General features: G+C 42.8%; 2 protein-coding genes across 2 annotated transcripts; one reads left to right on the top strand and one right to left on the bottom strand.

Moving 5' to 3' along the window:
* Positions 1–1,653: 1,653 nt before the first annotated feature.
* gck (glucokinase (hexokinase 4)) lies at positions 1,654–4,844 on the bottom strand. Its single transcript, XM_084551278.1, has 10 exons — positions 4,746–4,844; positions 4,378–4,540; positions 4,124–4,278; positions 3,880–3,999; positions 3,637–3,732; positions 3,437–3,536; positions 3,156–3,339; positions 2,433–2,588; positions 2,061–2,294; positions 1,654–1,840 (listed from the first exon to the last, which is right to left on the bottom strand). The coding sequence occupies exons 1-10, from the start codon at positions 4,818–4,820 to the stop codon at positions 1,693–1,695; spliced, it is 1,431 nt and encodes a 476-aa protein (XP_084407404.1). The 5' UTR covers positions 4,821–4,844; the 3' UTR covers positions 1,654–1,692.
* Positions 4,845–9,727: 4,883 nt separating this feature from the next.
* LOC311492982 (synaptobrevin homolog YKT6) lies at positions 9,728–14,395 on the top strand. Its single transcript, XM_084551455.1, has 8 exons — positions 9,728–9,953; positions 10,294–10,456; positions 10,647–10,729; positions 10,829–10,929; positions 11,007–11,111; positions 11,768–11,833; positions 12,271–12,372; positions 12,467–14,395. The coding sequence occupies exons 2-8, from the start codon at positions 10,353–10,355 to the stop codon at positions 12,500–12,502; spliced, it is 597 nt and encodes a 198-aa protein (XP_084407581.1). The 5' UTR covers positions 9,728–9,953; positions 10,294–10,352; the 3' UTR covers positions 12,503–14,395.
* Positions 14,396–14,610: the final 215 nt, after the last annotated feature.

Here is a 14,610-nt window from a genome sequence, read left to right as displayed (position 1 = left end):
TTCTGGCATGAATAGTTGCTATTTATGTATAACTTTATACAAATTGCAGTGAATTGGGGGGGAATGTACACCTTCACACACAGTTTCAGGGCACTCGGCAAGTACCTGCCACAGTTCTTCTGTGGCCTTCAATGTCTTCTGTTTCATTGTTTGTCTTCATGTTAGACTGACTCCACACAGTTGAGGTCCAGGCTCTGTGGAATCGGACTATCTGACTCCTTGAAGACACTTCTTATGATTCTGGATGTATGTTGGTGCCTGTTGCCATGCTGTCAGATGCCTCCATATAATCCATAAGGGTGTATGGATTATACACAGATCAGGCATAGCATTATGACCACCTTCCTAATATTGTGTAGGTCTCCCTTGTGCCTCCAAAACAGTTGTGACTCATTAGAGAATGGACATGGTCCTTCTGAGGGTGTCCTGTAGTGTCTGGCAACAGAATGTTCATCCCACAGATACTTGATCAGTTTGGGATCTAGTGAATTTGGAGGCCAGGTCAACACCTTGTGCTGTTCTTCATGTTTTTTGTTCCTAAAGTGTTTTTGTATGTGCGTCTGTGTCAGGCTGCATCCTGCTGGGGATGGCTGCTGCCATCAAGGAGTGTCACTGCTATGGGGTGGGGGTGTCTGGTCTAGTCTAGGTGGGTGGTACATGTCTAAGTAACATCTACATGAATGAATGCCAGATCCAAAACTTTCCCAGCAGAACATTGTATTGTCACATAAATGGTCAATGCTATTTACTTCTCCTGTCAGTGGTTTTAATGTTGTGGCTGATTGGTGTATTACAACATATTCACTTATACATAAGATTCTGGATGCATGTTTATAAAAGCTAGAGTAGTAATTATTGCAGTTCCTAGATAGAAGATTAGAGTCAAGTTTGATTATCATTACTTCAATCATGTGACCTTTGGACCGTAGCTTCTGTTTTGTCATTGCGTTCATGGTGCCTTCGGTTTCTTGGAAGAAGTTGCATTAGTATTGTTTCAGCCTTGGAATGGCTGTTATAAGATAAGAAGATAAGAAGTAGCAATAAGTTCAATTAGTGCAATAGTGTAATTAAGCAGTTTTATTTACAGTTTAGTTTATTCACATCCAAAGCACATTCCATCATGCACGTAGGGAAAACTACACCATACTGGCCAACATACATAAGTTACACATAAAATTTAAATATACAAAAAACAAAGAAATATTGCCTTTCGCTCAAACAGGAATTATGCAACAAAGATTAATTTAGTCCTAATTTACAACAGCATTTACAAAAATCCATATGTGTACATCAACCAGCTGGCAGGCGCCGGTATTATAACATCACCAATGATAAATCAGCTTGAAGTGCTCCATTCTCAGTCCAAAAAACCAACAGTCGACATACAAAGAACACAGATCTCAAAATGAGAATCCACGCCATCAGTAAACCAGCTCTTAAAGTTTAGAAACATTGCTACAGGTTGGTCTAATACCGTCAAATACAGTCTATAATAAAAGCTGTTCGATGCTGTCCTGTCCTCACATCTTCCAGCGACGAGTACTTTGCGTGACAAACATCCCTCCGAGCCTGAAAGAGGCCGGAGCTTCACAGCTGAGGATGATGATATGCCGCCACCGTCCTCCAATCACAGTCCACGCCTCCGTTTTTCACCACTGTCATGTCGGGAGACAACTCAGTGCGTGGCTATCTTTACTGTGTCAGCATGCAAGCGGCCATCTTACAGGCCACTGCGGAGATGAGGGCGGCGCCGCGGCCGCTCCCCTCCTCCGACTGGATGAAGGTGATCTCGCAGTGAGGCGTGAGCTCCCAGACGACTTCGTGGAACCTGTCACGGAAACTGAGACACAGAAAAAAATTTTTAGTATCTGTACTCCCTCCATCCAGTACTGTCTAATATCGATACTATCTTTAATCTTTTTACTCCTTGTGCCTTCCTTGTACGATTGAATTGTGGTGCAGAGGATACAACTGGCTTTTAAAGGCCAGTCCAATCACATAACGTCCATACTGACGCTTCTTGAATATATTCAGGTAACTAAGATATTCATGCTGCTCACCACGGGTGCAGCTTGTAGACAGATCCGTCCACCCCCACTGTGAGCTTCAGGGTTTCCTGGCTGCGTCGCTCCCGCATCTGGTTGATCACACCAGCCAGGCCTGCGCCGCACATGTGAGCAGAGCGAGTGGAAACGCTCTCACAGACCAGACGCACGATGTCGCAGTCCAGCTCTGAGGGCAGAACTCCCAGAGACGACAGGATGTTGTAGATTTGCTTTCTGTCGCCGGTGTCACTTGAAAACACAGCAAATGGCAAAAGTTTTTACTTCATTTCCACCTTGATACACAGATGTTTTATGTCTTTTCCTATGTTTTTCAGTCTTTATGAGCAATGCTACTGCATTGCCAGGCTGGGATTCACCGATGCTCACCTCTCCACCTGTGAGACAAAGCGAGTTTCAAAGCTGCCGCGTGTCTTCAACAGTTCTGAGGCTTCACCGTTAAACAGCAGGTTCTCGTTCACCAGCTTCATCAGAACGAGCCTCACCAGCTCGCCCATATATTTCCCGCTGATCAGCTTCTCATATCTGCAGGAGGCAAGGACAAAAGAAGAGAGGGGGAGAACTTTAAAAAAACGAAACACTGAAAGGAGGGGGGAGGAAACGCGAAGAGCAAACTAATAACACACACGAGGAAAGCATCGGCGAAGCCAAAGATGCTGAGTGAGGCTTGGCTCAGCAGTTGTCGGTGTGAAAGGTGCTGCCAGTGGTAAAGGTAAACAGCCATTAGGCCGACGGGGACTGTGGCGAGCAGCAGAGAGGGATCATTAATCTGACACCCCCACCTGCTGACTGACCACTGACGTATGAGGGCTCTGGCCATTTACAAACATCCTGAGGAAAAACAGCTGGGAGCCTAGCAACTACACAGAGACCACAGCTGAGCGTCAGGTGAGTACTGCCAGAGAAGGATAATTGATTCAGAAAATTACAGTAAGTGAGGGAGGGAGAGAGCGTGTGGCACGTTTGAAATCTAGATTTTACACGCCATGCATACATCAACAGCTGACTCGTCTTGATGCTTCTGAACTGGAATATAGGATGATGTGCAAACTTGTGGGAATTTGACAGCGCTGAACGGTTTCTTTTACTCACAGCTGCTGTCCGGGGTTAATTGAGCTCTCGTCCACCACTCTGTCGTACTCCAGTCTGAACTCCTCCAGCTCCCCGTTGTCCCCGAACGCCCCCCACTCTGTGTTCACACACATGCGGCCCTCCTCTCCTTCAACCAGCTCCACGGTCCTCATCTCCTCCATGTAGCATGCATTGCAACCAGTACCTGGTAAAAGCAAACAAATGATGTGTTATTTACACATGCTGAGTCTGAGTTATTACTGCAGACGAGCATGCACGCTTGTGTGTGTGCGACTTCTTACCAACAATCATCCCCACTTCACAGCTGCGATCTTCATAATAGCAGGAAATCATGGTGGCTACTGTGTCATTCACCATGGCAACCACATCCATCTCAAAGTCCTGCGTGACAAATTATACAGAATTAGAGTCACTCTGCTCTACACATGTTTTGTTGTTGTGTTGTTTAGGAGAAAAGCAAATCTAACATATGGTCACTCACCCCTCGTCTCTTGATCGCGTCTCTGAGTAAACCCACGACGTTGTTCCCTTCTGCCCCAGAGGCCTTGAAGCCTTTGGTCCAGTTAAGCAGGATTCCCTGTAAAAGTAAAACAACCCAACTTTACAACAGACATGTAACTTCCATAAATCTGGCAAATAAAATGGAACACTAGGTCATGCTGATCCTCGTCAGCCATCTTGGCATCATTTAAAAACTTGCCCAGCGTGCATTCTCACCCCTTACCTTGTCAATGTCCTCATGCCGAACAGGAAAAGAGAAGGTGAAACCCAGAGGAAGCTTCTTGTGCTTGAGATGGTGTTTGTCCAAAAAATCGGACATGCACTCTGCAATGTAGTCGAACAGCTGCAGAGGCGAGAAGATGCCACAGCAACATCAGTTCATTTAATTCTGAGCCAACTCTAGTTTTTGGCACTCATTGATAGAGTGAAAGGGACTGAAAGGGAACATGAATCCTGGAGTCACTCACCATTTCAGCAGTCCCCGTCATTGCGTCTTCAGGAATGGAGTACATTTGATGCTTTGTCTCCACCTTCCAGCTCCTCTCCTCGTCTGCACCCACTTTCACGAGCATCACGCGGAAGTTTGTCCCCCCGAGGTCCAGAGCCAGGAAGTCACCCACCTCTGCCAGAGCACAACAGCACACACACACTGTGATCTCTCTGAACACACTGAAAAGCTGCGCAATTTTTTTGTTTGTTTGCTTCAAGAGCGATCACCTACCTGATCCCTCAGGGGTGGAGCAGACGTAAGTTGGAAGCATTTTGACACTGGCCTCTTTGTGCGTCTCTAAGCGGAGTCCTCTGTCCATCTCACGCTGCATCCGCTTCATGACTTCTTTCAGCTCTTCTTTGTTCAGTCTGAACTCTGACAGGATCTGCTCCACCTGCGATCGAAGGAGAGGGGAAGGCAGGTCAGAAGATGAGCACAAACCATATTTTCACGTGATATGAGCTGTGCATTTGTTTGTGGGCCATGTATCGAAACCAAATTTTCACCTATTTTCAAATGCTGGTGCAACGAATCTCTCTGCTTGAAAATGTAGCACAAAAAGTCTCATTACATAGCTGCAGACAAAAAGCAAATCTTACCATGAGGAGTTTATCAACCACGGGGCTGTAAGCTATCTTCACCATCTGGTTGAGATGAGAGCTGACACACGGCATCTTTGCGGCTTTAACTAATAACGACTCGTGAGTGTGTGTGTGTGTGCGTGTTTCTAGGATTGCGGTGAGTGTGTCCTCCGAGTGTGTGTGCAGAGTCACTGAAGTGTGAGTGCTGCTGAATGAGATCCTCAGCTGTTTTTATGCCCAGGTGAAGTGGGCTGGACATGCCAGATGCAAATACCCACCCCTTCTCAACCTCACCCCATCTGCCAGGGGGGAGGGTCGAACAAATAAAATGCACCCTGCCAAGCACACGCGCACAAACACACGCACGCACACACACACACATGCAGCCTCTGTGCCGAGTTACAAAAGAGCTGAAGACCTGCATGACCTAATTAAGCGTTATGAAAGTTACAGTTTTATTGTAAGGAAGCAAATTTGATCGGCAGAGCACTTTCAGAAAGCGACGCAATATATGGTGCACTTACACACTGGCTTTTATGGCATAATTATTTTAATCCTTGGATCAAACGAAATTCTTAATTCAACAATAAAATGTGACCGATATATTACGCTGTTTGTTTATGCTTAATACTTGTTTAATACTGTCCTGTAGGTTTGATGAATGATGGCTTTTAAATGGTTTCATAAATACTAATAAATAGTATTAAACAGTCATCTATTATAGCCACCTATTTCTAACTTTATGGTATATGTTTTCATTACTCTGCTTTAGTTCTGCTATCTTTTCAGGATCCCCCCCCCCCCCCTAAATTTTGACTTTTAATTCCAGTATGTTATATTAAGAATAAAGAAATTAATATAAAAGATCTCTCAATAACCGCCGTATCTAGTTTGGTTAATTATTATTCACTTCCATATGGCAATGAGTAACCCGTGATCTGGATCTTACCCTGCCAACTGGGCTTTTACGGTATGACGAATCTAATGAATCTGGACATAAAGATAGTGGTAGGAACGCATCAGTTTTATTAAATTATTATTTAGAAAAACCCCATTCGATGCTAAATGTTGCCCAGTGGTGGGACCTGAGTTGCAGAATTAGAAACATGTCTAAAATTAGCGACGGCGAGGGATGAACGACCTGTCACACTAAGAATAGTACGGTGAAGTCGAAGGCCTCCTGTGTTTGCCAGCTCTCCAGCAGTGTACCTGAGCAGAGGTCAGAGCTTTTTTTAGTTCGATGAGGTAACTGGGATCTTCTCCCTCTGGGCCATGATGCAACATTACAGCAAATTGAAATATCGTAGATGTATTGAATGAATTAATGAATGAATTGTCCATCATTCAGATGCGTTTTCATAACATTTAGCTGAGATATTGTTTGTATCTGTGCTGTGCTGTAGTGCCTTTTCTCCATGGTGATCTTCTGTGTCCTTCTGTGCACTGTTTTATCTTCGTTACTATTTCATTTTTAACCTTTAATCCGATTCACATTTGTTTAATGTATCATGTTCTTTATGAGTGAGTGGTCCTCGCTGGTTCAAAGCGAACCCATTAATCCAAATGCCAGTCATGGTGCTGACAGTCAGGTGTTGCATCCTGAACAATTGTGAACTAATGTTTAGAAACAACTGTCACGCTGGTGAGGAGGAAGTGTGTGTGGACGACTAATTATCCGTTTCATTTAACCTGCTGTTTGCAAAGAGACCTGCCTGTTGGATCTGCAGCTGTCTAATCTAAACTTCAGTCTTTTATTTATTTATTTTGGTAAAATAACATTTAATACTAAAAGTTCCTCAATGGTAGAACTCCAGATGCCCAAGAGAGCAACAAATGAATTTGTAAAGTGAGGGACAGAATCTAAAATTGGCCACAGAAAGAGTCAGATGACCTCTAAAACTAACAGTAGCAGGCTAAAGGTGAATGGCCCTCCGCACTTATCAGCTCCAGTAGTTTTCCCGAGCAGAGGTCACAGCTTTTTTTAGCTCCTGCCTCGGCCTGTGGGGTAACTGGGATCTTCTCTCCGGGTGCCACGTAGGGGCACTGACCTAATGACACAACTGATTGCGTAATAATAACCCTGCGCTGCTCTTAGTTTAGATCTTCCAGTAGTAGTTATGTAAGAATGAATAAAGTGGCTGGAGCGACACTACAGCAAAACTGATGGACCCTAGATATCTTGTCCATCAGCTTAACACATGTGTGGCCTCAAGTGGATTGTTCACGGATCACGGGATTGATGGTTTGGTCCCCCGGCCCTTCCATGTGCCGAAGTGTCCTTCGGCAAGACACTCCCAATGGCAGGTGAGCATCTCGTATGTCTGCTCTAACGCCATTGGTGTGTGAGCGTGAGTGAATAGGTGAATGAGAAGCATTGCTTTAAGTACCACTAGGGTAGAGGAGCATCATGTAAGTGGAGACCTGTAACTACTTTCATGATGTTCAGCTGAGACACAATTTAATGCACCGTGAGCTATTTTCTATGGTGCTCTTATGTGCTGGGTTTTATTTTACTTTTATTCTTCCCATTGTCTTATGTTTTTTGGATTATTTTAGGGATTTTATATTTCCTTGATGTATCAATTGAAACTTGAATGATTGTTTTAAAACTTTGAGATCTCATATTAGTGAGTGGGCTAAAGAATAAATTCAAAGGAAAGAACTTATTTCGGATTATTGTCTGTGTCTCTAGTGATGGGACGGATTTAAATTAGCTTCAATCTGAATTTTACCAGACCTTCACCAGTCTGTGTGGAGTCTGATTGCAGCTGACGACACTTTACCACAGTACTGTCTAATCTTAAATAGAGAATTTAAAAAGATTACAAGCATTTCCCAACACTGAACCACACACTGTTCACCTCGCGTCCATTTATGGAAAAGAGTTGAATGGATGCCAAGTGCTTGTCAATAGCTGATTATCCAGTTAATTTAACCTGCCGGGCTGTTTGCACAGAGACCGGCCTGATGGATCTCCAGCTGTCCCACAAAGTAAACCTCAAGGACCGAGCTACTGTGTTATTCGATTGCAAGAAAAAGAAATGCAAAGACCTAGAGGCTTATTAGCACGCTGTGTGCATCGAGGAATTTGAGTCCCAGCCTGTGCACGTGAGCCGATTCATTAAAACGAGCACAATGAGGTGGAAACCCTTTAACTTTCTTGCCACGTGTATAGCCGGAGTTCAGCGTTTGCTTACAGTTTGAAAGCATTGATTTAGTCTGAACCATTTATGGCATGGGCCCCACCTTTAAAGTCTGTGAATCAATTGAATTGAATTGATCCATACTGCAGCAAGTCCACAGGACCATATCTATCTATCTGGTCCTGTGGACTTGCTGCAGTATCTATCTATCTATCTAGAAAGTAGATATTTTCATAGATAGATAGATAGATATTTTCAAACATAGATAGATAGATAGATAGATAGATAGATAGATATTTTCAAACATAGATCTACGCACAGACAGTAGGAATTACAGTCAGCAAAAAAGGGATAATCTTGACTTTCCTGACCCAAATCAGCTGTGACAAAGTGTTGATTATTTACCTTATCCATCGTATCACAACGAGGATTAAATCCTTAGTATCCCACCGACCATCAGTGCTCTGCTGTGGAAGTTCACTCTCTTTTTCCAGGGAGTTTTGGAGATTCCTAAGTTTCTGTGGTTGTGCTGTTTTTTGCCTGTGTCAAGTATAGCGTTATCCTTTCAGGAAAAATCGCCATGTATTCCAGGCGTTTGATCTACATAATGCTCTGGATATCAACTATCAGACACATTTACATATCGCCAATATTATCAAGGTCAGACGGTCAAAATGAGTCTTTAGAATTGAGGCGAAATTTCGGAGGGAAAAAACAAAAGATGGATCTTCATTCCTGCATACATGTTATAAAAAATGCGCTTACTTTTTAACTTTAAAGATATAAACACTGCCGATTAACCTTCATAAAGCGATCAATGCGTCTTCGTCCTTGCAGTCCAGTTAATGTCCTCGCACCGGATGAGCCAGAAAAATAAATAAAAATGATGACTTTACAAGCCACAAGATAAAATAATTTAAATTTTGGAGGGAATAGGAAGAAAAAATCAACAAAAAATATATTTTAAAAAAAAACGAGAAAAGTATTTAGCAAGCCTCCCGTTGTGGTGAACTTCTCTACAAGAACTTCAATATCCTAACTCGACCAAAACTAGTTCCAGGAAAGAGAAAACCATTTCTCACCCCTGGTGCAGGAGACCTGTCAGCAGATGCACCTAAAGGCTCACGGGTTTCCATGCCAAAATGATTTCAGTGTGTTACCTGGGAGATGAATAACAGACGCACTTCTGACATGGAAAACACTTACTGACTCGGAGTTAAGTGGCCAAGAGGAAATTGTTAAATGGAGCAAGATCACCAGAGAAAACATCCATTGAGGGTGCCATGTTTTTTGGTGGAGGACACAGCTGGCAAACTCAGAAAACCATCAAACTGGCAGTCAGGGTATAAGAAATAATGGTCAAATGTGTCAAATGAGTCAGCATACATGTCTGAACTAATCTGTATGAACGGAAATGACAGTATTTTGGAGAAAATTAAAAAAAATTAAAAAAAATCGAATAAGGTCTACACCAAACACATATGGTACTTTTCGAAGAAAATTCTTTTTATGAGTCAGTATTAAATAATATGGAAGTTGAACTTTTGATCTGTGATTGGACTAGCTTTAAAAACTTTACGATGCAGGTCAGATTAAACGCCAACTTTATGGTCTATTTTATATATACGGTTTTACATTCTATATGTAGTCATTTTCTAACTATTTTTTGCTGACTATAATTTCTACCGTATGTGCGTAATGATGCAACTGGATACAGAATCTATCTATCTATCTATCTATCTATCTATCTATCTATCCATCCATCCATCCATCCATCGTTACATAGGCTAACATTTTACATTTTATCCTGGACGTAAGAGGAACAGTAAAAACATGCGCGCGTTTGTTTCACCCGGGGCCAATATCCCGTCGGACCGCTCAGCACCGTGACGTGGTGGTGGTGGTGGTGGTGGTGATTGGTCATTAAAGTGCATACCGAGAACCGCTCAGTTAGCGCAAACTAGTTTGTGACTTGGTCGCTCGGCGTCTTGTGTACGCACACAGGAGCTGTAGTTTACGCCGAATAAGAGGCTTTGCTTGGTTGTTTTGACGGGAAGCGAACGGTTTACCGCTGATTTGCCTGGTAAGTTAGCCGAGGCCCCACCTAGACCGGTTAGCATATGTGGCTAGCAATAGCAGCATACAGGAATGTATACAAGTTTCAAACCGCGTTTATATTATTCTCAGTCTAAGCTACTCGCTGTCGGTTAACATACGCCCGGAGAAAATGACTGACTTAAGCCGAGCACGACTTAATATTAACCGGTTTCCAGCTATTGACAAGGCGGCTACTTTCACTTGTAAGCTAAGTCAGCTGTACTTCACTCAAGTTTCTTTAGCTGCGTTATTGTTAGCATGGAAGCTAGCTAGCTAAGCTGCAGAAGGGGATAATGCTCTCATGTGATTCTGCTCTTCTCAATTAGACCACCAGGACTGTGTGATTGTGTCCGCTGTGACTGAGTACAAGTGATCCTGCGGCAACATGAAGCTCTACAGCCTCAGCATCCTCTACAAAGGGACGAACAAATCCAACCTCCTCAAAGCGGCCTACGACCTGTCCTCCTTCAGCTTCTTTCAGCGCTCCAGGTTCGCCTGTCTGATCACTGTCAACATATCTGATTGTCACAACATTTATTTTTTTTTAACCATAGTTCATTTTTAGGGCGTTGCTATAGATTGGTTATTACACATTTTCTTAAAACATAAACCCACACGTAGAAAACAGCCCATCTTTGTCTATGTATCATCAGTGACGTTTTTCTTTTGGTTTGTGTAGCATTCAGGAGTTCATGACCTTCACCAGTGCCTTGATTGTTGAACGATCATCTCAAGGAAGCCGTGCGTCTGTCAAAGAACAAGGTAAAAAAAAAAAAAAAAAAAAGATAAAGGAAGGTGGAGGAAGGACCAGGAAATGCTTTTGTTTTGATCATAACATACCTGTTTTTCGCATTCTTTCAGAGTACCTGTGCCATGTGTATGTGAGGAATGACAACTTGAGTGCTGTAGTCATCGCAGATACCGAATACCCACAGAGAGTCTGTTTCACATTGCTCGACAAGGTGGTTATTATTAAAAATGTTTGACATGCTGTTAAGGCGGTTTCAGATTCTAAGTTGAGATGGCTCTCTTTTATTAGGTATTAGAGGAGTTCTCCAGACAAGTTGAAAGTATAGACTGGCCCTCTGGTAATCCCGAAACCATAAACTACAAAGCCCTGGACATTCATCTTTCTAAATACCAGGTCAGTGTGTTATCTGTTCGTGTTCACAAGGATATCGAGACCAGTTCTAACAACACAGTGTTTATTCAAACAGTTATGTGATTGGTAATGATATTGCCGAAAAAAAATGGATTTCAGGAAATGTACAAAATCAAAAGTGGAGCGTCAGCAGCGCGCGTGTGTGTGTGTGTAGCGTCTTGGTTATGTATAAAAAAAAGTTAATAGTTGAGAAGGCTCACTTCTGCTGCCAGACACCTCTGTTGGTGTGCACTCTTATAAAGATGCAATAGGTAAACTACTTGGTTATATAGTTATAAGGTGGTCATATTGGTTAATCTGTAACATTTACTTCATTGCTCCGGGGGAGTCCTCTCTGACCGGACTTGGCTTGGTTTATTTCCTCCTGAATGGAGTGCAACTGCTTTGTTCCAACCAGAACTTAATGAACCGACCTGAGGGATAAACGCTTCCAGTTCTGGACTAACGACCTAGTGTGAAAGCACCCAAAGAAAACCCTTATAGTCAATGAGTATGCCTAGGTTATGATTGTGTACCAAGAACATGATTGCTATTATCAAAGCTGATTGTTTTCTTTTGTAAATTGTTTGTGGCGTACACACCAATATTGGTGTACTATTAAAGAAGGTTGTTTTATTTTATGTGTATTTTTTCTTCAGAATCCCAAGGAAGCAGATGCGATGACCAAAGTGCAGGCGGAGCTGGACGAAACAAAGATCATCTTGGTAAACCACCCCCCTTATCAGAAACTCTAATGAATTAATCAAGACTTAAGTGTTTGCACATTATTTACTTGAATAGAAGCATTAGATTTATTTAGCACAATGCACACGTTGTATACGGGCAGCTCACACTGCTAGAGTACTAACCTGAGAAGGGCAAAAAGCAGCTTCTTATCAGACTCAAAGATTATCTTAAAGGATTATCTTATATGGGTTGTTTCAAGGTTTCTCAGGACTAGTGCTTAAGACGTTCCTCCTGCCACATCAGAAATCTGATGTGTACATAGCCGTTTCAAAATGTCACACTGGAGAGTGAGGACCTCGGTGTTACAGAGACTGGGAGCTAAAAAGAGGAGAACGACACCTCTCTCAGATCTGCACAACTTTGGCTTTGACATTGTGCACTGTTTCATTAAGAGATATATATGTTTCTTTTGTAGCACAACACTATGGAAAGTCTGCTGGAAAGAGGAGAGAAACTGGATGATCTTGTGGCAAAGTCTGAGCACCTGGGAAACCAGTCCAAAGCCTTCTACAAGACTGTAAGTGCTGCGGACTCGTCGTGTTAATACGGGACTATATGTGTCTGTTAGCGGGTCGCTGTTAAGACACTGTGTGTTTGTGTTCACCCTGCAGGCACGGAAACAGAACTCATGCTGTGAAATCATGTGATGTCGCTGCCTCGTCCTCGTGGACACGCCTCTCTCTCTCTGCCTTTCTGCTCATCCTACAACTCCCATCACGCACCAGCCGCCAGCTCTCAACAAGGACAGAACTGGGGTGCCAGGATGAGAGCAAGAAAGGGTGGCCAGTCTAAGTGAGACCTCTCCAGATTGGGACTGATGGGGGCTGAAGGAGTGATGGGGTTTGGTCAGGGGAAGAAGTACCATTTGAATTATTTTTAACCTTTTCAAAGGGTGAACATCGGTGTGGTGTTTCAATACCAGCTTGAAGACATAATGGCGTGATGTTGTGTATCGGTGGTGTGTCGTTGAAACCGTCTTCAAACCATTTAATGTTATTCAGATTGAATCCGATCTAAATAGTTTGATCATAACTCTTAAAATGTTTCCGAGAGTATTAACCGTGGTTGTGCTTTTGCTTCAAGGCAACTCTGACAATCTCTTATGTGTTCGTGCAGCAGGTTATGGTTGCGGTTCAATTCTTTCAAACTGGCGTAACCTTTTATGCCCACTAGGTGGCCCTGTTTATTTACTTTATACATCCTCTGAGCCTCAAGAGGTCAATCTAAAATACTCCAGTGAGAGCCAAGACAACGAGTGACTGCTTGGACATTTGATATCAAAACCTCACAGAATTTCCACTTTTAAACATCTTTGTTGAACTGGATTTAGTTACATAACACTTTGTTTATTTTCTTGCTTTTTTTTCTGTCTGGCAGTGTTAAATCTTCAACATTCCCGCTTTGGATGATTGTGTGACTGAGTGATGCTTAAAGCTAACAAGGAACGTGGGAGATGTTTCACATAGACGCAGCCTTATTGCAGTGTGTCTCACCTGTTCACTCTCATTCACTGTGCGTACTGAAGCCGTGCTTTTCGCTCTCACAGCTCTGGCCTCTTATTAACACACTCAAGCGGGCGTTTAAAAGCCTGCGCGGGCGTCCGTCGTCCAGGTCTCGTCTGGACCTCTCAGACCTGGGATCACTGACATTTTTTACCATCTCTTATTGTGACGGAGGTGATTTCGGGCATCCTCAGGTGCCGTTGCACTCTCTGGCCTCTTATTGTGTTGTTGTGAGTGTAACGTTTGCGAAGAGAACAGACGTGTATTGAGTCATAACATCTCACTCTGGCTCTGAGACACTCTTTAGCTGACATAGTTTTACTGTGAGCGCTGTTTTCTTTAATTTAGGTCTGATTTTTTTTTTCTCCCCAGGAACAGCTGATGTATTTATAATGAAGAAATGCCTTCGGTCGTGCATTTTAGATGTTTCTCTGCTCTCTCTCTCTCTTCTCTGCGTGTGTGTGTGATTTGCTGATGTGCAGCATCCAGCTGCAGGCTGCATCGATGTCGAGTGCCTGTGTGTATGGTGTGAGGATCGTACGTGTGGCCTGAATTTGCCGTTTCTGCTTTTACTGTGTAAACTTTTGTGCAATATCTGCAGACTGTTGGCGTGCGTCTCTCTTTAAATTGCAGAGAATACATGGAAAATTTTCTCATATCAAAACGGTTAATTGACCTTTGTATATGCTGTTCTTATGACTCACGTGAAGCTTGTCCAGGTTTGTTTCTGACATGCATTTAATTTCTTCTTTTAAAGAACTTCCAGTTAACGTGTTGAATTTGACCACCTGTCAGATCTATGGAGCTATGCTGTAGCTATATTCTAGGTCAGGTCTTACAGACCTGTGTGTGTGTGTGTGAATCAGTCTGCATAGAACACTTTGATCCAGATGTGGTCTGCAAATTTAAAACAAAGACTTCTGTTAATAATAAACTGTTATTTTCTGTCTGTATTAACATTTTGTTTTTTGCAACATTCACTTGTTCGCGCACTGTTTGCAGAACATGTAATCTTACTTAGATAAACGGAAAAACGCCTTCTAGTGTGTCGTGTCTTTATTGTTTCTACTATGAAAATTAGTTTCCAAAGTGTCAGTGTGGTATTTGGAATTTTTGTTTTTGCGGCACAGCAACAGGAAGTCAGCAGTGTTATCTTCAATATCCTGATCTCTAACCAGCACTTTTGAGATGTGGGAACTTTTTGTGTGAAGGTCAGACGAGAAGCTGGCTGTGCTGAAGTTAATATTAACAGA

The sequence above is a fragment of the Chelon labrosus genome (genome assembly GCF_963514085.1).
Source record: "Chelon labrosus genome assembly, chromosome: 9".
NCBI lineage: Eukaryota > Metazoa > Chordata > Actinopteri > Mugiliformes > Mugilidae > Chelon > Chelon labrosus.
This window is presented reverse-complemented; position numbering and strand designations above follow the sequence as displayed.

Excerpts from the sequence above, each read along its gene's own strand:
- gck (XM_084551278.1), bottom strand. The coding sequence starts at position 4,820 with ATGCCGTGTGTCAGCTCTCATCTCAACCAGATGGTGAAGATAGCTTAC. Across the intron at positions 4,541-4,745 it reads TGGTTGATAAACTCCTCATG|GTGGAGCAGATCCTGTCAGA; the intron begins GTAAGATTTGCT and ends CTTCGATCGCAG. Across the intron at positions 1,841-2,060 it reads GTCTACAAGCTGCACCCGTG|TTTCCGTGACAGGTTCCACG; the intron begins GTGAGCAGCATG and ends TCTGTGTCTCAG.
- LOC311492982 (XM_084551455.1), top strand. The coding sequence starts at position 10,353 with ATGAAGCTCTACAGCCTCAGCATCCTCTACAAAGGGACGAACAAATCC. Across the intron at positions 11,112-11,767 it reads TTCATCTTTCTAAATACCAG|AATCCCAAGGAAGCAGATGC; the intron begins GTCAGTGTGTTA and ends TTTTTTCTTCAG. Across the intron at positions 11,834-12,270 it reads ACGAAACAAAGATCATCTTG|CACAACACTATGGAAAGTCT; the intron begins GTAAACCACCCC and ends TTTCTTTTGTAG.